This window comes from Trichogramma pretiosum, unplaced genomic scaffold, assembly GCF_000599845.2.
Source record: "Trichogramma pretiosum strain Unisexual culture from Peru unplaced genomic scaffold, Tpre_2.0 scaffold64, whole genome shotgun sequence".
Taxonomy (NCBI): domain Eukaryota; kingdom Metazoa; phylum Arthropoda; class Insecta; order Hymenoptera; family Trichogrammatidae; genus Trichogramma; species Trichogramma pretiosum.
The window spans coordinates 168,307-191,739 of record NW_019641692.1 but is presented as its reverse complement, the minus strand read 5'-3'; the positions used below and the strand labels follow the sequence as shown (position 1 = coordinate 191,739).

Below are 23,433 nucleotides of genomic sequence, written 5' to 3'. Positions count from 1 at the left end.
TTTTGCAACTCCTAACTTGAATAAATTTTTTTTAAAAGTTGTATGAATGTTACAGAGTATCTTTGATCATACTGTCAAAGACTTGAAAATATAATTTCATCTATCATAGCACTAATGCCAATCATTAAGATATTTGTTTATAAGCATACTTGATACTTCTGATTTTAGCACTAATGCCAATCATTAAGATATTTGTCTAAGCATACTTTATAATTCTGATTCTTACCGCGATGTTCTAAAATTTTCCAAAATGACAATTAAACTATTTCAAGAAATATTCAACTGATAATCTCGTGATGCCCATCAAGTATGATAAAATGTCGAATTCGTGACTTGCCGCTCGCGAGAATGACTTCTGCAATGATGATAATGCAGCACGCATGGCTAAATCGACACGCGCCGAATTGTAGATTTGCGCTCCGAAAATATACATAGCCTGTAGCCAAGCATCGTATCGTGCGTGATATTACAGCGAACCGGCGGCGGCTGTGGCCCGTGGCGCGCGCGCACAATTGCAAAAACCCGCACATGACTACAAAGTCCCATACAGGGGGAAACCTATACTAAACACCGACACGTTACGATACGAGTCGCTACCTCGGCAGATACGGCTTGCTTGCCAACTCGAGAGTAATACGCCGAGAGACCGGCATATATATCACATACTTTAGCCGCTGCCGCTGTTGCTTGCACCATCGCACTCGATTACAGTGGTGTATGGCTGCTGTTGATGAAATAAACAGAGCCTAGTTCACAGATCTGCCCTGCAAAATGGCATGCCACCATGGAATGGTAGAGGAAGATAAAGTGAGCGCTCTTATTTTCTATTTAACCATCTTCCTCGGTGGGCTTCTCTTTGCCCGCATGCATCGCCTATTATCGTACACGTGTTTCTCCCTTGGCCACGTCTGCCTCATATTTTTTGCATTTAATTCTCTTTTTCCTTCCCTTCATCTCACTTTTCCTATCCAAAATGCGTAATCGAGAGCTGAATTGTTCACCAAAAAAATGTATGATTGCTCCACATGTAATGGTTGCTATTTTTTTTACAGCTGACAAAGGCCCTGAAAGATTTGCCAAGTCGTATTCAGGTGTCCAGCAAATCTGAACGCAAACAGGTCATTGAACAAGTTATGAAGATTTTAATATGTCCTGGTAAATATTTTTATGAACCTTGATATGTTTATGCATGTAAATGTTAAAAAGTAGTTTATGATTGTGTCCATAAGCAGATGTTATGAATAAACTCTTTTTTAATTTTGCTTTTCAATGATTGTGACACATTGAGCAAGACTTATTTTTTTTACACTTTTATTACAGAGATCAATGAAAAAATCATCAGTTGGATTTGCAGAAGTTTATCCCTTACGATACACAGATATACTGATAATTCATCTCAGTTTTATGTGCAAAAATTGATCAAATGTATATTGGTAACTCGTCCACAAGAGGGTTTCAGGCAAATGATCAATGTCATCTGCGAGCAAGCTGAATGGCATAAAAATGTGATGCCTACGTAGGTTTTTTGATTTTTCTTTAAATAGTCTAGAATTAATTAACTAACCTTGGAAGCCTATATAAATGAATGATATTTTTGTTTTTAAGGCGTAGCACAGGAGCGTCAGCCTACCTAGTATTAAAATGGAGTTTTCTGATTTATCGTTATGGATCTAACGATATGATCTGTTCAAAAGATGACTCAGAAATAGCAAGATTAATTCTAGCTCAAGCTATATTATGTGCATCGGCCTTAGCAGTTGAAGATAAAAAACTTACCAGAAATGTGACGGGTCAGTTTTTTTGTTTATGGAAGGATGTTGATTATGACTTAGATGAAAAATTTGTAAGTGTAATAGAGGATGCTGAAGCTAGTGAAGGTTTAATAGTTATCTCTGGAATTCTGACATCATTTCTTGAAGCAAACCAAAGTAAACTCTGTGAAAGATTGAAAGTAGCTTGTCTGCCAGCATTTATCAAAGTGTGCGTTAGTTGCAAAAAAAAACCAAAACTTTATCTCATTGATGCAGCGGAACCATTTTTGAAAGTAATTAAAGATGATGACTTCAAGACTCAATTGTTGCCAGCATTACAAAAAGCAATGCTGCGCAGTCCAGAAATCATTATTGAAACTGTGGGTCATATTTTACTCTTACTTAATTTAAATTTGGATCCCTATGTTCCAGATATAAGTAAAGGAATATTAGCTAATTTAATTTCAAAGGATGATCTAGTAAGAGAGGAGTCTGCCATTGCTTGCCAAAAATTAATACGTAATTGTAGCAATAGTGCTGTAGTTGAAGAACTCTTAAAAAATGTGTTTGCTGTATTCAATGGTTCGCAAGGTAAACTGACTGTTCTTACGCACAAAATATCAGTTTTGGAGTGTGCTGGAAAACTTAACGAAAATGCTGTCAGCGAAAGCAATCGTCCAAAATTAGCTGAAGCAGCATGCAATCATTTTATTAATGTTCTAAAAACTGAAGTGCACGAAAAAACATTATGCCATGCATTAGAAATGATGGCTATATGGAGTGCTAACTTTGATAATGAAGTACCAAAAAATGTTATTGAAGCATTTAAACAAGGTATGAACTCGAAGAATGCTACTCCAGCAGTTCAAACTGCATACATCAAAATGTGTTTCTCGATCCCAGATAAAGCTATAAGTAACTGCGCCGATAACATTGTTCAACTACTAATTCAAACAATAACTAAAGCTGCTCAACAAAGTGCTCAACCTCCTGTTGTTAATACAGGCTTATATGCAGCATGTTTATTGTTAACACTTATGAGTTACAATAAGGTAGAAAATCAAAAACAAAGTGTATTGTGGTCAGCTATAGACGATCAGATTTTTTCATCTGAAAAGTTTTTATCAACTTGCAGTGATGATACAGTTTACTTTCTCATGAAATTTTGTCACAAACTCATACGTGAATTTTCTAATAAAATTAATGCAAAAGCTTTAGCTGGTTTGCACAAAGCTATTGTTGTTTGCATTACAACTCCAAAATATGAGACAAGAAAACAATGCTCAAATTTGTTGCAACAATTGTTAACTGACATTGCTACTTATGAACCTGTGCAATCTTTATTATTAGAATTCAACAAAGTCCTGGAGTCTGGTAAATTCAAATCAGAGAGTGAAAATAAAGAAAATATTAAAGAAGAGGCAAATAATGAGAAACTTGTAAACAGCATTTCTCTTGCAAGTGGTTTGTCTGCTATTTGTTCTGGCACTTTTGTGCATGAGCAGCACGCAATAAACTTCATACGAGATGTTTTAGTACCTGCACATCATCCAATGATATTGAAAGCTCAAAGAGTTCTTTGGCAAAAAGTTGTAAAGCACTTTTTTGGTACCCCTGTGAATTACCTGCGTAAAAACAGTGTTGAGATTAAAAAGCTCTTTGTCCAAAATTATAAACCTACTCTTTCTTATGAAAATGCATTGAAAACAGTTGTTGCCATTGCTCCTGAGGTGCTACTGGGCAGTTTAACCACCTACATAACTAGTAAACTGGATGACCCAGAAATAATAAAAGTAACAAAAGATGAGTATTTCATATATTTGACTCCTGAAGGTGAATTGTATGATAAGAGTGTTCTGCCAGGAAACAATGAAAATGACATTTTGAATGCTATGAATATGAAACGCGAGAGCAAAGTATATTCATTTAAAGAGCAGCAAGAAGAACTGCAATTAAGAAGAGAGCTGTATGAAAAACGCAAAAAAGAAGGCAAGATTAAAGAGCCTAAACTGACGCCAAAACAAGAAGAAGCATTGAAAGCCCAAGTCAACAAAGAAAATGCAATCAGGCGCAAACTGACGGAAATGAATACTGTCATCACCAATGTTGTGTCAATGATCAGAGCAGCAAAGCAAGGAAACGGTTATCATTTGTCGTTCTACTTTAAAGATCTGCTTCCTTCGATTTTGAGAAATTTGGCGTCACCTCTGGCTGCGCCAGTTATGGCTGAGCTTTTTGTCGAGTTACGCGATGCCATCATGATTTCTCACGATTCAACCTTGAACGAAATGATCGCGAGGGTGACACTGAGACAGCACGAGCCACAATGCGATTTGGATCCAGAATGGGAGGCGGAGTCACTGCCGAAATCCATCGAAAGAACCTTAAATATGATACATTCGATCACGATTAAAAGGAAACTATTGTTCTGCGCTTCGGCGTTCTGTTACGTTTTTCCATTCATAAAGAAAACTCTCCTGACCTGTAAGGACGACTCTATGATCGCCCAAGGACTGCAAATCATTCAAGAGCACTCCAAGCAGCGGGGAAGTTCGACCGATCCCGAGGATCCTTGTCATCCTCGCTTGTTGCCGCGTAAGCAGATGTTTGATCTGTTGATCGAGCTGATGAGCGAGACGACTGGACGCACACTGACCGCCGCGGTAATGACGTTCCTGGACGTCGCTCATTCCGGCAGCGGTGTCGAGGGGGCTGCACTGGCCACTTCCGAGGAAATAGATTCGCTGCTCAGCGCGTTACAAAATCCCTCGCTCGTCGTAAGAGACGCAGCTTTAAGAAGCTTGCTGATCATGAAGGATGCTTTCCCCAACAACAAAGTAAATCCTGAACAACTCCTGAATTTAACGAAGAGGATATGGATTGCCAAGTTCGACGTTTGCGACGAGAATAAAGAATTAGCCGAGAAATTGTGGAATGAAGCCGAATTGAAAGCCGATCCAGCGGTTCTATGCGACCAGGTTATAGAAGATATCCCGCATCCCGTCGAAGCGATTCAACAAGCTACCGCCAGTGCCTTGGCGAGCCTGATTTCTCAAGAGCCACGGCTCATGCCCGACATCTTGGACCGACTGCTCGCCCTTTACAACAGCAAATTGGCCATGATTCCGCCCAAATTAAATGAGTTCGGACGAGTCGTGGAACAACCGATCGACACTTGGGGTCCGCGTCGCGGTGTCGCGCTAGCTTTCGCGCAGTTTGCTCCGCTTCTGCAGGCCGACACGGTACAGACGCTCATTCAGTTTTTCGTGTCGACCGGCTTGGGCGACCGCAACACGACCGTCAGAACGGATATGTTCACGGCCGCGATGGCTGCCGTCGATCTTCATGGTCGGGAAAACATCGCGACTCTATTGCCCGTTTTCGAGGACTTCATGGACAAAGCGCCGAAAACCGGCAAATTCGATTGCATCAAGCAGAGCGTCGTCATTCTTATGGGATCGCTAGCTCGGCATTTGGACAAAGACGATCCAAGAATCAAACCCATCGTCACGAGACTGATCGCGGCATTGTCGACGCCGTCGCAGCAGGTGCAAGAAGCCGTGGGAAATTGCTTGCCGTATCTGGTACCGTCCATAAAGGACGATACTCCAAAAATGATCGAGAAACTCATGCATCAACTTCTTAACGCCGACAAGTACGGCGACCGCAGAGGAGCATCCTACGGTCTGGCAGGTCTAGTCAAGGGGCTGGGAATATTGGCGCTGAAACAGCACGAAATCATGTCGACTCTCACCAACGCCATTCAAGACAAGAAGAATTACAAGCATCGCGAGGGTGCGCTGTTCGCCTTTGAAATGCTGTGCACGATGCTCGGAAGATTGTTCGAGCCGTATATCGTGCACGCCATACCCCATTTGTTGAGTTGTTTCGGCGACTCCAGTCAATACGTCAGAGCGGCCACGGACGAAACCGCGCGCGTCGTCATGAGCAGACTCTCGGCTCACGGCGTCAAACTCGTGCTGCCGAGTCTGCTGGACGGCCTCGAAAAGGACTCGTGGAGAACCAAGACCGGTTCGGTCGAGCTCCTCGGCGCTATGGCTTATTGCGCCCCCAAACAACTGTCCAGTTGCTTGCCGAGCATCGTGCCCAAACTCATCGAAGTGCTCAGCGATTCGCACACCAAGGTCCAAGAGGCTGGCGCCGAGGCTCTCAAAGTCATCGGCAGCGTCATCCGTAATCCCGAGATCCAAGCGATCGTACCGGTGCTCCTGAAGGCTTTGCAAGATCCATCGAGAAAGACCGCGATGTGCTTGCAGACGTTGCTGGACACGCAATTCGTGCATTTCATCGATGCGCCGTCGCTCGCGTTGATCATGCCCGTGGTGCAGCGAGCTTTCATGGACAGATCGACGGAGACGAGAAAAATGGCCGCTCAGATCATTGGCAACATGTACTCGTTGACCGATCAGAAGGATCTGACACCCTACCTGCCTACGATCATTCCTGGCTTGAAAACGAGCCTGCTCGATCCCGTCCCGGAGGTGCGTAGCGTATCGGCGCGTGCCCTCGGCGCTATGGTTAGGGGCATGGGCGAGTCGAGCTTCGAAGATCTTTTGCCTTGGCTCATGATGACACTGACCTCCGAGGCCAGTAGCGTCGATCGTTCCGGCGCGGCTCAGGGTCTCTCCGAGGTCGTTCGCGGCCTCGGCGTCGAGAAGCTGCACAAGCTCATGCCAGAGATCATCAGCACTGCTGAACGCACGGATATTGCACCGCACGTCAAGGACGGCTACATCATGATGTTCATTTACATGCCGAGCGCCTTCACCACCGAATTCACGCCCTACATCGGCCAGATCATCAATCCCATTTTGAAGGCGCTCGCCGACGAGAACGAGTACGTCAGAGAGACGGCTTTGAGGGCTGGGCAGAGAATCGTTAACTTGTACGCCGACTCGGCGATCATGCTGTTGCTCCCGGAGCTCGAGAGAGGACTGTTCGATGACAATTGGAGAATTCGCTACTCGTCGGTGCAACTCTTGGGCGATTTGCTCTACAGAATTTCCGGCGTGTCCGGCAAAATGTCGACGGAAACGGCGAGCGAGGACGACAACTTCGGCACGGAGCAGTCCCACCACGCCATCATCAAGGCACTGGGCGCCGAGCGGCGCAATCGCGTCTTGGCCGGCTTGTACATGGGACGCTCCGACGTCGCTCTCATGGTGCGCCAGGCCGCGCTTCACGTCTGGAAGGTCGTCGTGACCAACACGCCGCGCACGCTTCGCGAAATTCTGCCGACTCTGTTCAGCTTGCTGCTCGGCTGCTTGGCCAGCACGAGCTACGACAAGAGGCAGGTCGCCGCTCGCACCCTCGGCGACTTGGTGAGGAAGCTGGGCGAGAGAGTGCTGCCGGAGATTATACCCATATTGGAGAGAGGTCTGCAGAGCGAGCACGCCGATCAGCGCCAAGGCGTCTGCATCGGATTGTCCGAGATCATGGCCAGCACCAGCAAAGACATGGTACTGTCGTTCACCAATAGTTTGGTACCAACTGTCAGGTAAGCAGCGAACTCATATGCAGTTTCTCGATTTATGACTTAAATTATAATGGTAAACTAATTTTTACTCGTATTTTTTTTTTATTTATAATTACAGAAAAGCACTCAGTGACCCACTGCCGGAAGTACGTCAAGCTGCTGCTAAAACGTTTGACAGTCTGCACTCTACCGTAGGTGTTCGTGCCCTTGAAGATATTCTACCAGCTATGCTGGTTCAGCTAAACTCGTCAGATCCCGAGGAGGCTGAAAACACCCTCGACGGCTTGAGACAGGTGATGGCCGTGAAATCTCGAGTTGTACTTCCGTACTTGGTGCCTCAGCTCACGAGCTCGCCGGTCAACACGAAAGCCCTGTCGATTCTCGCCAGCGTCGCCGGCGATTCTCTGACAAAGTACTTGCACAAAATTCTGCCGGCTCTGCTGACGGCACTGTCGAGCGCACAAGGTACGCCGGACGAGATGCAGGAACTCGAGTATTGTCAAGCCGTTATTCTCTCTATAACGGACGACTCGGGCGTGCGCACCGTCATGGATCAGCTCATGGAAGCTACGAGATCGGAAGAATTGGCCAGGCGCAAGAGTGCTGCTACTCTGCTGTGTGCATTTTGCCGGGAGACCAGAGCGGATTACAATCATTACGTACCACAACTTTTGCGCGGTCTCATCCACTTGTTTACTGATCAAGACAAGGATGTACTGCAGATGAGTTGGGAGGCTTTGACTGCTGTTACCAAGGTTTGATTGTGGCAATGTCACTTTATTGCTGTGGATAATTCATAAGATTACTTTATTTATTCAAATCATAATTTCTATTGCAGACCCTCAATTCAGATCAGCAAATTTATCATGTCGGCGACATTCGTCAAGCTGTACGTTTTGCTGTATCGGATCTGAAAGGTCAAGAACTGTTGCCAGGTTTCTGTTTACCAAAGGGTATAACGCCTATTCTACCCATCTTCCGAGAAGCTATCCTTAACGGCATGCCGGAGGCGAAAGAAGCAGCATCGCAAGGTTTAGGGGAAGTAATCAAACTAGCCAACGCTGAAGCTCTTCAACCAAGCGTTGTTCAAATTACTGGTCCACTAATTCGTATTCTTGGCGATCGATTCCCTCACAGCGTCAAAGCTGCTGTACTAGAAACTTTAGCTATTTTACTTGGCAAAGTAAGACGTTTTTTTGTTTATCTTACCTACATATCTTACATGTTTCGATTAACATAATAATTTGATTTGTCTTTTTAGGTTGGAGTTATGTTGAAGCAATTCTTACCGCAGTTGCAAACTTCATTTTTAAAATCGTTGAATGATGGTAACAGACAAGTTCGAATAAAAGCTGCTTTTGCATTGAGCAATCTCGTTGTCGTTCTTGCTCGAGCTGATCCTCTATTCGTTGAGTTACACACAGCTTTGAAAGGTGCAGATGATCCAGCGATTAGGTGAGCCCTGAACTATGCACAGAACAATTTCTTGAATCTTTTTTTCTAGGATAGCTAATAATATATTGTCTAATTTTAGAGAAACAATGTTACACGCTTTGCGTGGAGTTATAACACCAGCTGCTGATCGGACGTCGGACTCCTTGAGAAAACAATTATTCAACACATTAAGTGGAATGTTGGGACACCAAGAAGATACGACAAGAAATGCAGTTGCTGGTTGTTATGGTGCCCTTGTGAAGTGTTTAAATGCCGATCAACTTGACACTGCATTGAACGACCACCTCCTATGCACCAGTGCAAATGACGATTGGACATTGAAGCATGGCCGCTCGGCAGCATTATTCGTAGCTCTGAAAGAAGCTCCAGAAGTTATTTACACCGAAAAGTACAAGGACCGCGTTTGCAAAGTTATACTGACTCATTTGGCTGCGGAAAAAATACAAATAGCCATGAACGGCATACGAGCTTGTGGATATCTTTTCCAGCATCTTATGAACACGAATCAACCGATACCTCAAGTCATCCTCACTCCCTTCGTCAGAGTAAGTATCAGAAATTTTTTAGTTTCGTTCTATTATTGATATAATTTTTTTTTGCTCAATTTTCCACAGTCCATGAACAACAATAGTAACGAAGTAAAACAGTTGCTTGCAAGGGTATGTATGCACCTTGCGAGAAGTATAAAACCAGAAAATATGTCACCTGAATTATTGAAATCGCTTCTGCCAATGCTGGTCAATGGAACTAAAGAAAAGAACGGTTACGTTAAAGCGAATAGCGAATTAGCGTTGATTGCTGTTTTACGTTTGAGATCAGGCGACGAAGAGCAACAGGTAGATCTTAAAATTGCCTTGTGCAAACAATTTGCTCTTTATTTCTCAATAAGACTATTTACAAATTTTTTCTTTAATATTTCAGCGATGCATGGCCCTTCTTGATCCTGGTGCGAGAGAATCCTTATCCGATGTAGTTAGTAAAGTTTTGCGCAAGGCCATATCTCAACCCGAGGGTAAGGTTGAAGAGTTAGATGACACGTTGCTCACGTGAGAGACACTGTTAAACCCAGACATTATTGTTCGCAAATGTTGTCCTTATGATTTTGTTCGTAATGTGATTTTGAGCATTTACCACCGTTGGAAAAACCGCTCAGTTTTTATTAAGATAATATGTTCAATAAGAACATTATCAGCGTGAAAAAACTATTGAAAATAGTTTGATATAATTATTTACTGTTTGTCAAGATGAATGCATTTTTACCGCAATAGAATAAGGGTGTTTATTGGAGAAGCTATGGCGCACACGAGTATGTTGAAAAATATTATGGATTATTATTTGAGTCGTTCGCGTGCGTTTCGATCGCTGAATAGATATACTTATGATATAACTCAAGATTTGAAATTTACTTTTTTTAACGAACATGATCATAAGGGTCAAGTGATGTGAGGAGCGATACTATTATCACATTGTGTAGCAATCTAGTCGGCGAATTCAGGGTCTTTCACTACGAAGAACAACGTCTCAAAAATTAACCGGAAAAGAACATACTAATTATTTGTAAAAATAGATGTTTTTTCTGCGCATTTTTTGTATCTATTAAGATGATTACAATAGAATATATTCTATGAAAATAAATAATAATTATGCTTATTGATGTCACCAAGTATATTTGAATCTGTCAATATCTGCGTACCCCATGTTGCATCAAATTATTTGTCGAAAAACGAACATTTTACTTACCGTAGGTGTATGACAATTAAGCATTTTTATATGTATCTACATCGTCCCATCTATTCCAACATTATGTTACCTTCTATTCTAACATCATTATTCTTTTTATCGAGTAATTGAAATATTTAATCCGATATTTCCATTTATATGAATTTTTTTTGAAGTGACACTGGCATAAACTTTGAATAACATTTTGAATTGAGTACATCTGTGAATTTTTTTTTAGTATTTGTAAATATTTGTTACATTATTAAATGGCTTATTATATGATAAATTTTCATTGATCATTTTTGCATTAAGTTTAGTTGAAGTGATATTAATCAGTGATATGAAAAATATTGCCAATCATTTGATTGATGCCATTGATATTAATTTGTATGCCAAGAGGTGTACATATTCCTACTGTTATACTCTGTATTTTGTTTATTGATATTAAATTCATAACTAAATAATAATATTCATGTTCTATTTCATTATCACGTGTTTTCTTTACAATTTATTTGAATGTCCTTGAAACAAAAATTAAGATGGAAGGAACCACTAAAAGTATTTGAACAAGTCGAGATGATTGATTATTATTTTGCAAGTGGTAATTAAGGCACCGGACATTAACAATAAATTAACGAAATTAATTATCTTGGATAAATTTTGAATATCCGTCACGAGTAGTGTTACCCTAAATGAGAAAATGTAGACCAGCATAAACGCTTCTTAAGAAAAGAAAATTGATATTGAGCACCTCGAGATGCGATGCCGAACACTTCTTGGAAGAAACCGAAGCATCTTTCTACGACGCATACATGATGGCGATAAGACCATTGATCAAGATCGATGCTGTTGTGGCCGGTGGTGGATCCATCAAAGTGGAACTGTCGAAAACTCTACGAAACTGTTTGACAATGCCGAATTCGATGCGATGAACGTACTCAACAAACTTCGGCAAAAGCATCGCGCTGAAAATTGTTGGTTGGAAAAGTTTAGTCGGAAAAGTTGGTCTAGCAGTTCACTGTGAGGCTGTTTGCCTGATCCTGGCAGACAATCTAGATACTCATTATTTCATTCATTATCGGCATATTTTTTAGTCTTCGTCGGCTGATAAGTGTTCACATAACGATTCAGATCAGGCCAGTAGTTGCAGTATATTATGTAAATGAACTAGCGCGTGTCTGTAATGTACTCGCCTTCTGACGTGATATTCATATCACATTTTTTACATACTCAGGGTAAAGTACATGATATTGTATATATTTTATAAAATTAAATAAAAGTTATGCTTACTGATGTCACCGAGTACTTATAATTATATGAAATTGTCGAAATTCATGCCCTATCTTATTTCAAATTGTTTGCAGCGAAAATTAATATTTTACAATCATTATATATGTGCTACTTATAAATATCTATATGACACCACATAACTATTTAAAAACAGTTGTCAGTCTATGCATCTTCTTGAGATGTACCTTCAAAACTGTGTTAGATCGGGGACGTAAATCATTGAAATTAATTTCTTCTATTACATCAGCTTGCTTGATTAGTTGCGTATTATGAAATTAATTTTAATTCATTTCGATCAAGTTAGAAATGTTTTTGAAGTTGCTCAATTAAAAACATTTGATCTGAAGTAAATAATTTTTTAACTGAAGGGGATTCGCTTGTATGGTTTCGCTAGTATTAATGAAACTGCTAATATTAAAAAAGTTGCTTTTTTTCATAATTTAAAGAGTAAAAGACAAACCATGAATTTTTTTCAATAAAAAACCATGGACTTGTAAATCGTAGGATCTGTTGATGTGCATGGAAACATATAAGTTCACACGCACGCAGAGCGATCACACTGCTTTAACAATATCAATAATTAAAAATATAACTTCAATAATAAAAATTGTTTTATTAAAAAAATGATTTTAAAGCTGAAAAATAAATGAATGTATAAAGAGATAGGAAAACCGTATAAATCTAGTGTCTTTAAAGCGAAAATTCTCCATTGCGTTTTTCGGTGACGAACTGCCGCACGCAAATTAAATGTAAAATTGACATATTTGAATATTTTAATTTAAAAAATATATATTATAGATCTGGCTGAATAACAGCTATAGATGTACAAATACAAGTATGTAACAGTCAGTAGAAAGTATAGCTGTGGAGAGGGAAACCCATACGCTCGTCGGCGGCGAGTTTCGGATTTCACCGCTAGAGGTCATAATTCAATCCAAAAGTAAAAAATTAAAGTTCTGTAGTTAAATGTGAGTAAAAACTAAGCAGCAGCATCGCTTCTCGGCCTTTTGGCTAAGATCAAAGTGTAGTATCTGTTCTTATTAGCTTGATATCTAATACGAAGTCTATACGACTTCTAGCATATCGAACTGATTTTTGAAAACCGGCATGGCGCCTGGGGCTTGCTCCGGCCTTGCCACGGGTCTTCTCTGCATTGCAGTACCGCAGAGTTAGGCCCAATAATCTTAATACAACAATAAGTAACAGCTTCTAAAGCTGTACAATATACAGGTCTTTTCAAACTGTGTATATAAGTACCATCGACGTCTTGAAAAAGTCGAAAAATCGATCGCACGCAGTCGACGTTGACTTTGCGCCTATACGTGTTTTTTCAACAAGTAAATGCTTGGTGTTACTGTCGTGTATTGTCTATGAAAGATACATTCGAACAGTCTTTTAACAACAAGAAATAGTCTTTTTTCAGATAATCACGAAGTCGTCTCTTTACCGAAGAATTGATTTGCCTGGTGGCCAAAGAAACCGCGCGCCCGTATACTCTAGGTATTAAAGTTTGTTAATAAACGTGCTTGTAATTAGTTCGAAGTTTTAGTGAAAAAATAAATAAATAATATTACAGTAAAACCGAAATCCCCCTCTTTCCAAATATTAAATAATACATTAATTTACGAATGCGCGAAGTGAGTGATTCTCAACGAATCCAGTTTGAACCCTCGCTACGCTCGGGCATCAAACTGACCTCATTGAGAATCACTCACTTCGCGCATTCGTAAATTAATGTATTATTTAATATTTGGAAAGAGGGGGATTTCGGTTTTACTGTAATATTATTTATTTATTTTTTCACTAAAACTTCGAACTAATTACAAGCACGTTTATTAACAAACTTTAATACCTAGAGTATACGGGCGCGCGGTTTCTTTGGCCACCAGGCAAATCAATTCTTCGGTGAAGTTTCGTTAAGTCGATATCAATATCGATTGAAGCCGTCCTGCGGGGCTTATGATTGGGTGGGGGAAATAAATGTAGACTGAAATCCGTGAGGCACCAGGGTGTAGTTTTCCACACCGAGATGTTATTGCTTGCTCGTGTAGTAAACTCGAGCAGCTGTCTGCTGCGTCAACTGTCCCGCGAGAGCAGAAGACGCGGCAGGTATACCGCTACAACGACTTTAGGTATACGGACTGGGGTTTGAGAGCCGAAGCGTTCGCGAGAGCAGACGATGCACGTCGACTTCCGGTCTGCTTTTGCTCGAGGACGTAGATGTAACTATGAAAGGACTTACCCCGCAGGTGTACCTTTCTACTGTAAAATGAGCCTTGTATACTCGCTTAGACAGACCGGCTGGGGATGCGTACATGCGCAGCGACAGCCCGGGTCCTCCACAATCGCTTCTCGACCTCGGTGTGTGCGTGGAGACGTCGTCGAGAATAAAATAGCGAAAAGTCTTGTCAAAATCACAGAAAAGTCGGTTAAATACACTACACAAATATATACACGTATCACACACCGGGCTTTATTTACAAACACTTCGCGCGCGAACGGGTCGGAAACTCGCCTGTCGGATCAAAGTGTCGTATCCGTAAGGGAAAATTTTTTATGAATCGAAGTGTTTTTTTTTTGAAAACCGGCACTTAAAGCTACTGATTGTTTTTATAGTGTTTATTAGGCCTAACTCTGCGGTACTGCAATGCAGAGAAGACCCGTGGCAAAGCCGGAGCAAGCCCCAGGCGCTATGCCGGTTTTCAAAAATCAGTGCTATCTCATGCTAGAAGTCGTATAGACTTCGTATTAGATGTCAAGCTAATAAGAACAGAGGGTTGGCTGATTTTAAAAAAGACTTGATTCTAGAACGAATCTAATGCCCTCATGCCCTCCAATAGGACATGATTATTTTCATCTGTCGACCTCTGTTGCTAAAAAATGAACATAGATGGACAAACACGGACATAAAATAAAAGCCTAGTGCGTAGACACGCGTTGAAGAGTGCAGCCAGCATATGGCAGCCTGAATCTGCCCTCTTCAAATCGCAGTAGGTTACACCGTCTGGCCCAGGAGATGAGTTATTCATCCTCCTGAGCTTCAGGCTCACCTTTGTTCTCTCGAAGGGTTTCACCAAGGCCTCATTGCTGGCAGCCGTGGGCGGTTCGGCGGTGAACAGCGGCGGCAATGCTCCTCCAGGTTCTCTGACGGAGTGCACGTCCTTGAAGTGCCTCTGGAACTCGGCAACACTGATTTCGCAGTGCTGAGGAGCCCCATTGACGACCTCTTGGACGACCCTCCTCCGGTTCTTGCGGTAGAGGCGTAGCGTTCTTCACGGCGACTCAGGCGAGTGACTTGTGTTGGCATTCGTCACTCGACTGCTCAACGGTGTTGTTTGTGGCGACGTTACAGAGCCGCTGTCTGGTGTTGTTGCAGAGGCTGCATGCTAGGCAGACGCTGCCTAGCTGCTCGACGAGTACGCACGATCATTGGACCTGGCGAATCTTCTTCGGGTCCACCGTCCTCCTCTCTTATACTTTGCGCCGATCCGCTCGGCGCAGCGCCATGGTTCGTACCTATCGCTTCGGCGGCAGTGGCCCTATCATTTTGACTAGAAATATTTACAGTTTCGCCACTGCCGCCCGCGTTACTATTATTATTATTAATATTATTGTTATTATTATCGCGGCAGCTATTCGGCCGTGCCGCGCGTGCGGCTCCTCTAGCCCTTACGGGTTCGGCCTGCCCAGCTTCATGATTTTTTTGATATGCGCGCGTACGTCCTTCGGGGAATATTTTCCCATCGAGACGTACCCGCAAATTTTGCAGCCGGCTCTAATTTTGTTGGCTGCTATCTTGTGCTTTATTTTCAGATGTTTAGTAAACTGGCCTTACGGTTTTCCCCCGTAAAACACCGCATCTGATGCCACCGCGCATCACGTGGTTACGTTTAGTCCAGGCCCCAGCTTCGCAATGGTCAAAAAAATTTTTTTAGTCGAGTTTTTTACATATTCCTATGTAAAATTTTCCGCCGAATCCGAATTTGCATGTTGCCAGGCCCAAAAACGTGCCCAAAATTGTTTAAACAAATTTTTTTAAACAAATGGTCAAAATTTATGTTTTTTGACCTGGCAACAAATTTTTTAAGTTAATTGGACCATTTTAAGGTGATGCCTTGGCCACAATTTTTACCGACCGAGCACGGAAAATGTATATTGAAATAACTTTTTTACTAGACCGATTTTCGAAAAACGGCTCTATGGAGCCCTCCGTATTGATGCTGTGAACAACTGCACCAAATTTCAGCAAATTTCATCGGATAGTTTTCCCGGAAAACAGGATCAAAATTTTTTATCCTGCAAACATTAGTCAAAAATTTTGATCCTGTTTTCCGGGAAAACTATCCGATGAAATTGGCTGAAATTTGGTGCAGTTGTTCACAGCATCAATACGGAGGGCTCCATAGAGCCGTTTTTCGAAAATCGGTCTAGTAAAAAAGTTATTTCAATATACATTTTCCGTGCTCGGTCGGTAAAAATTGTGGCCAAGGCATCACCTTAAAGAGAAAAGGTCTCTTGACATTTTTCTCTAAAGTTGATAGTTTTCGAGTTATTCAACAGTTTATGTTGCAAAAAACTCGAAAATGGCCAACTTTGACATTAAAAAAATATGTGAAAAACGTAAAATTTCGATGTTGCCATAGCGTTTTCTTACACTTCAAACATCCCTTTATAAAGCCCCGAAACGTTTTAGACGATTAGATTGTTGAAAACCTGTTTGTTATAAACTTTTAAATCAGCGAGGTTGACGGTATGACCAGCCATTCGCATTGCCGGTCGGCGCTCCCGCGACTCGCTCTTGTCGCGCGCGATGTACAATTCACACTGCTAATCTTTGACAACTTGGTAAGTATTTTGTAATTCTTAATTAACAATAAACTTATTATTTATTTAAATAATATTGCTCAAAGTTGTACTTATATATTTTTATCATACTTACACTTATTATAAAGATCGAATTTTTCAGGATAAATAGTAGAATTAGAAAAAAATTAAAAAATTTATTTATCAATTATATTTATTCAAATTTTATTTTCGCACATATCTAAATCACAGCCACACATAGCTACGCAACTAACTCCATTCTTTTTGCAATGGCATGCTTTGGTTTTACAAGTCTTATTGCAGTTACATGGTTGTATGACATTTTCTGGTAAAGCTTTTTTTGTTAAATATTTTGGTAATAAACCATGTTCTGTTTTGTGATATCCCCACAGCGTAAAATCAATAAATTCATGATAAGGACTCAAAGCTCTTATCCAAATAAATGCGTCGAGCGCGTCGTAACTATGCGTTCTTTGTGGCGCGAATCATAAATCTATGCACGAAAGTCAATAAAACTTTCAGCTTATTACATGTATTATTTAAATAAATAATAAGTTTATTGTTAATTAAGAATTACAAAATACTTACCAAGTTGTCAAAGATTAGCAGTGTGAATTGTACATCGCGCGCGACAAGAGCGAGTCGCGGGAGCGCCGACCGGCAATGCGTATGGCTGGTCATACCAACAACCTCGCTGATTTAAAAGTTTATAACAAACAGGTTTTCAACAATCTAATCGTCTAAAACGTTTCGGGGCTTTATAAAGGGATGTTTGAAGTGTAAGAAAACGCTATGGCAACATCGAAATTTTACGTTTTTCACATATTTTTTTAATGTCAAAGTTGGCCATTTTCGAGTTTTTTGCAACATAAACTGTTGAATAACTCGAAAACTATCAACTTTAGAGAAAAATGTCAAGAGACCTTTTCTCTTTAAAATGGTCCAATTAACTTAAAAAATTTGTTGCCAGGTCAAAAAACATAAATTTTGACCATTTGTTTAAAAAAATTTGTTTAAACAATTTTGGGCACGTTTTTGGGCCTGGCAACATGCAAATTCGGATTCAGCGGAAAATTTTACATGGGAATATGTAAAAAACTCGACTAAAAAAATTTTTTTGACCATTGCGAAGCTGGGGCCTGGACTAGTTCTGCAGCGGAGCAGAGCTCGCATACGAGGCTCTCTGAAAAAAGCTCATAAATGATAATAAATTCATCGTTACTATAATGAAAATCGATATCGATATCGATTGAAGCCATCCTGCGGGGCTTATGATTGGGTGGGTGTTTAAGTACGCCACCGCTAGAGGGCGTCGGCCCGGTGAGTCACACTCGCTATCGAAGCGATCGAGTCCGCGAGATAAGTAGAGGCTCGCACCGCATTCAATTCGATTCACTGGCATACGCTGGCGATAGGTGCATAGGCGATAGGTGCCGTTGGGCCAACGACGTGTGTGCGCGGAACTGCGTGCTCGCTAGGAGACTTGTAGCAGATCGTTGCCTACACGCCACGGAAACCCTCGGGATGAGGAAGTTTTGAGGTGCTCTACTTTGCAGCGAACTGCCTCGGGTTATGCTGAACTATCGAGATAGCTCAGCAAGTCACCTCACACGGATGCCGATGTAGCGGAGTCAAGAGAATTTATTTTTGTTCGATTGTAGTTAATTCGTTTAAGAAATACTAAATAGTGTGCGCCTCGCGTTGAGTATATAACTCGCTCGGCGCAGCTATGTGTCAAAAATTGAAAAAAAGAGTTTAAATTCTCACACAGCAAGTGATTTTATTCCTTGCTCGTGTGGTAAACACGAGCAGCTGTCCGCTACGTCAACTGTCACGCGAGAGCAGAAGACGTTACACCGCTACAACGACGTTGGGTATATGGACTGGGGTATGCGAGCCGAAGCGTTCGCGAGAGCAGACGATGCACGTCGACTTTCGGTCTGCTTTTGCTCGAGGGATAGATGAGAATATGAAAGGACTTACCCCGCAGGTGTACCTTTCTACTGTAAAATGAGCCTTGTATGTTCGCTCATACAGACCGGCTAGGGATGCGTACACGCGCAGCGACGGCCCGGGTCCTCCACAATCGCTTCTCGACCTCGGTGTGTGCGTGGAGACGTCGTCAAGAATAAAATAAAATAGCGAAAAGTATTGTCAAATATCACAGAAAAATCACAGAAAAACAGTTACGCACAATACAAGTAACACACACCGGGCTTTATTCACAAACAACACTTCGCGCGCGAACGGATCGAGAACTCGCGCGTCGGACCGAAGTGTAGTATCTGTATAGGAAATTTTTTTTAAAAATCGAAGTGTTTTTTGAAAACCGGCACTTAAAGCTACTGATTGTTTTTATAGTGTTTTATTAGGCCTAACTCTGCGGTACTGCAATGCAGAGAAGACCCGTGGCAAAGCCGGAGCAAGCCCCAGGCGCTATGCCGGTTTTCAAAAATCAGTTCGATATGCTAGAAGTCGCATAGACTTCGTATTAGATATCAAGCTAATAAGAACAGAGGAGTGGCTTGGTTTATAAAGAGACTTGATTCTAAAACGAATCTAGTGCCCTCATACCCTCCAATAGGGCATGATTATTTTGATCTGTCGACCTCTGTTGCTAATTAACAAACAAACATTGATGGACAAACACGGGCACAAATAAAAAAAAGAAATATAAAAATGTGAACATTTACCTATATACATTAAACTACATGTACACAGGACATCACAAGACACTACGATGACTAGGTCTGACTAGAATTGGCAAGGGACACCACAACACAGACTAATAAAACAATTTGCTATACATTGGACAGGACAACACAATAACAGAAAATAGCCATCACTGGGCCTGTCTATATTGCCTTTCCCCCGACAAGTGTTCCACATATATATCACGCCCCCACCGGATCGTGTCGCTCACCATGAATCGTCTCATCATCGCAGCATAGCGACTGCTTACTCCGAGACGATTCAGGACAGCCTCATTGCGACCGTCCCATCCGCCCATGGCGCCCACGACAAAGGCATCCACATCGATCGTGTATCCCTGGCCCCGGAGCTGTTCGGCTAGGGCGGCGTACTTTGTACGCTTTTCCTCACGGGCCTCAGTAAAAGCCACTAGCCGATTCTCGAAGGGGATACATACATCGACGATGTGGATGCGGCGATGGATCTCGTCCCTAAGGACGATATCAGGTCTTAAAGTCGCCAGCGTGCCGTGGACTCCCTGAACGGAGTGGTTCACGCGGATCGGGCAGGGGTTGCGAGCACAGGCCTTCACAAGCCGATCCTGGACGTTATTGTGCAGTCTCTGTCTTGCCGCTGAGTGTACAGTGCAATGGTTAAGCACATGCAGGAGCGTTTTGGACCGAGCCCCACATCTGCGACATCTCTTGTCCGCCCCCGTCAGCCAACGCAAGGGAGGACATTGAGTCTAGCGCGATGGATAAAGCGCCAGTCGCAGAAGCGGGTATTCCTGCCACTCCGTAGAAAGTGATTAGACACTTTGGACTTCCGGAGGACCTCGAAATTCTTGCCTTGATCTTTTTTGGCAAGCAGTAATCCCGCATAGTGCTCAACCAGGCACTTCCGCAGCATTGCCGCGGCCTGATGTTTTTGGCCCTGCGAGACAGAGAACACTGCACCGTTCCCATAGTCCAGGTGAAACGTCTCCTGATCGGAGCACCATCTCCACTTCAGTCCAAGCTTTTTCCTAAGTCTTGCGACTGAAGCGCGTACCTGCGCCCAGAACGAAGTCCGAGCGCTAGAGCGAGGCATCCCAGGGTCACTGGAGAGGTAGGCGGCCATGTCGGTGTTAGTGGCCTGCCTCTGATCCTCTCCGTGATGGTCTTCCCCAGCAACATTTTTGCTAAATTACTCACCGTGGTATCAGTGCAATACAGAATTCTGTATTCATGAGCGACGGTATATACATCATATAGATCGGCCAATGGGATCAGACCTCCACCCCCTGGGATCGGGGAAGGAAGATCAGCTCCGCACTGGTCCTCTGGGAAAGACTTAGCCTTTGTCGAGCTAGCCTCTTGAGAATCTTGTCTGCCTCGCTCAGGTACCCCTTCTCGACTTGACCTCCCTGCATTATGAAGTCTAGACGTGGCAGCAAAAAGGTGCTTACCGCGTCTAGCTACTACAATGATGCAAGTAGGGAAGTATGGATGAAGTTTGCATCGTCGAGAAGACCCCGTATGGTGTTGACGAGGGTTTGTTTCACCTGGTAGCCTATAGGGATGCCTAGATGATCATAGGCGTCGGCGGCGTCTTGCACAGGAATCGGCTGTCCCTGAAATGCGAGCGAGGAGCGTTGGATCTAACCATTCACAATTTGGAGAGTCGTGCATTTTGCTACATTAAATTCAAGTCCAACCTCTGTCGCTCCCAACTCAGCTGCCTCCAGCAGCCTACGTATGCGAAGCACGACCTGAAGGGTTAGCTTGAACGCATCCGGGCTCAGCGGAAACCCCTGCCGAGCTCCAGAGCGGATGCAGACATGGTTTGTGCTGCAGCTAGCCATCTATAACCTCGTCCTCATGTTCGCATGAAGGGACAAAATGACATTCCTCATCTTTAATGGCATGCCGTGACACTCAAAAGCCTGAAAGATCGGGGAAAAGGGGCAGAGATGGAAAAGCATTGCTTACATGCTGACATACATCACATGGAAAATCGACCGATTAATAACACAAAAAAAAACGTAATATTTTCGGAAGTGACGCTTCTAAAAATGATTCAACCACCCGTATTCACACAAATTGCTGATACTCAACATCGAATTGCTGTAATGACCAATAAATTTTTTTTCAGATCTTGTTTTTTTATTATCGTAAATGTGTACATTGGACCGAAAAATAGTCCTGCAAAATAAAAAATTTGATGAATAATTAACAAAATAACAATGAGTTAATTTTATATCATAATTTGGCATTAAAATTGGAAAAGCTTTGAATATACTGCCGAAGCTCCGAAATCTATCATTATAGGAACACAACGTTTTATATCAATAATAAAGTTAAAAATTAACAAAACTGAATTTTAATTTACGTTATGGGTGTCTTGAGCTTAGTTATCGACGATAGTCAAGCCTAGTTTAATCTCAGCCTTTTGGCTAAAGTGAGTGCTGATGTTGTCAGGAATAATTTCATCTCGGCCTGTTGGCTAAGAGGACAGTGTTCTTGTTATCAAGCCTATGTCCATCTCGGCCTTTCAGCTAAGATGAGAGTGATTTCGTTGTCAGGCCTAATGTTATCTGGGCCTGTTTGCTAAGATGAGAGTGTTCTCGTTGTCAGGCCTAATGTTTTCTCGGCCTTTTGGCTAAGATGAGAGTGTTCTTGTTGTCAGGCCTATTTCCATCTCTGCCTGTTAGCTAAGATGACAGGGTTCTTATTGTCAGGCCTTATGTCATCTCGGCCTGTTGGCTAAGATGATAGAGATCTATCTGAAGATAAACAATTGCTAAACAAATTTATAATTTAAAATGTTTTATTATAAAAAAAACAAAAATTAAAATGGCCTAATTGAGACTCGCAAGAAATGCATGGTAATCATTTCTTGCGTATCTAATGGCATAACTTAAACGCTCGTTGTTCTCTAGCATAATATAGTCTTTTTCCGCTTGATTCAATCTCTTGTAACTTCTATGTCGGTTCAAGTAGTCCCATATTATAGCTGTAAAATTAATAATATTTTAATATGTTATTTATATTTATTTTAATGATTAAAAACAGTTCAACTCACTATGATAATGTTGTAGTTTTTCAGGCGAGATGAGCTTTCTTGGGTTTCTTTCCGGTGAGCAGTCTACGTGGGTATTAGTGTGGTTGATAGCCATATATTGCAACGACTCAAAATAAAAATAATGTGCCAATTCCCTTACAAAAAGGGAATATTTTTTTCTTTTCATAATGGCCCAACACTTCTTTCCTACTGAAATGCCTAATCCAAGATCAATCTGAAAATAACGAATGAATGTTTTCTAAACATATTTGTTTGTGTTTGCGTGTGTGTATAATGATAATGCAATTTAGTAGACTCACCGTATTATTCGGAAGCTCCGTGTATAAATTTTCTGGTAGTCTGTAAGCTAAAAATGAAATTATTTTTTTAATAAGTACTAGAATGATATGAATGATAAAAATTCTGAAATAATATACCTTTGTTAATTAACTTTGCTTGCTTGTACCGCATGTAACAGCGATCCGCGTAAGCTTTTACAAACTTATAAAGGCGATTGTGATCTATTTTGATTCCATCGGCTATAAATTAACAAAAAAAAAAATTAGAATTATCACAAATACTGTGCATTGCTTTGATAAACATAAGATCTGTACATACTCAAGCGTCGATTCTTATTCATACGGTCTGGCGTAGCTCGAAGTTTAGGTAATCAGCGAAGGTAAAGAGTCTCCAAGGTCATTTCTGCGCTAGGCAGTCTCTCATATTCATTATTGTTCATTCTGTTATTAATAACTACAGTTGCCCGAGCAGAGAGTCTAGAAGTAGCCAGAGAACGAGAATAAGACAGGGATCACGAGCGAGGAGAACGAGTTCTCAAACGAGAACGAAACCGAGATCTCGAACGAGAACAAGAACGAGATCTCGACCGAGGAGAACAAGATCTCGAACCGGTTTGGTTGATTCTATGAAAATGAGAGCCTGAGTGGCCGAGTCGAGATTTCGAACGAGACTCAGGTCGTTTTTTAGAGTTTGACGTACTTTTTGACTTAAAAGGAAAGAAGACTTTGCTCGTGTTTGGTCGAGTGCATGAGAATAAAAGCCTGAGTGGCTGAGCCGAGAAGTGTTCCTGTTGACAGGCCTAATGTCATGTCGGCCTGTTGGCTAAGATCAGAGTGTTCCTGTTGTCAGGCCTAATGTCATCTT

The 23,433-nt window shown here is 41.9% G+C and overlaps 1 protein-coding gene, 1 non-coding gene and 2 pseudogenes across 2 annotated transcripts; 2 read left to right on the top strand and 2 right to left on the bottom strand.

Moving 5' to 3' along the window:
* The first annotated feature begins 277 nt into the window (after positions 1–277).
* On the top strand, positions 278–10,369 carry LOC106656288 (eIF-2-alpha kinase activator GCN1). Its single transcript, XM_014377160.2, has 10 exons — positions 278–807; positions 1,053–1,155; positions 1,321–1,516; positions 1,606–7,269; positions 7,367–8,003; positions 8,087–8,431; positions 8,510–8,703; positions 8,783–9,248; positions 9,318–9,539; positions 9,625–10,369. The coding sequence occupies exons 1-10, from the start codon at positions 772–774 to the stop codon at positions 9,751–9,753; spliced, it is 7,992 nt and encodes a 2,663-aa protein (XP_014232646.1). The 5' UTR covers positions 278–771; the 3' UTR covers positions 9,754–10,369.
* A 2,334-nt stretch (positions 10,370–12,703) lies between these two features.
* LOC111694311 lies at positions 12,704–12,896 on the top strand. Its single transcript, XR_002763595.1, has one exon. It is a non-coding gene; the product is annotated as a U2 spliceosomal RNA (small nuclear RNA).
* Positions 12,897–14,329: 1,433 nt separating this feature from the next.
* Positions 14,330–14,512, bottom strand: LOC111694313 (annotated as a pseudogene).
* A 4,387-nt stretch (positions 14,513–18,899) lies between these two features.
* On the bottom strand, positions 18,900–19,078 carry LOC111694312 (annotated as a pseudogene).
* Between the last annotated feature and the right edge of the window lie 4,355 nt (positions 19,079–23,433).

What these genes read in the sequence shown, in the direction of transcription:
- LOC106656288 (XM_014377160.2), top strand. Translation starts at nt 772, where the DNA reads ATGGCATGCCACCATGGAATGGTAGAGGAAGATAAA. An exon ending in CATAAAAATGTGATGCCTAC is followed by an intron (nt 1,517 to 1,605) that starts GTAGGTTTTTTG and finishes TTTGTTTTTAAG; the next exon opens with GCGTAGCACAGGAGCGTCAG. An exon ending in GCAGATGATCCAGCGATTAG is followed by an intron (nt 8,704 to 8,782) that starts GTGAGCCCTGAA and finishes GTCTAATTTTAG; the next exon opens with AGAAACAATGTTACACGCTT.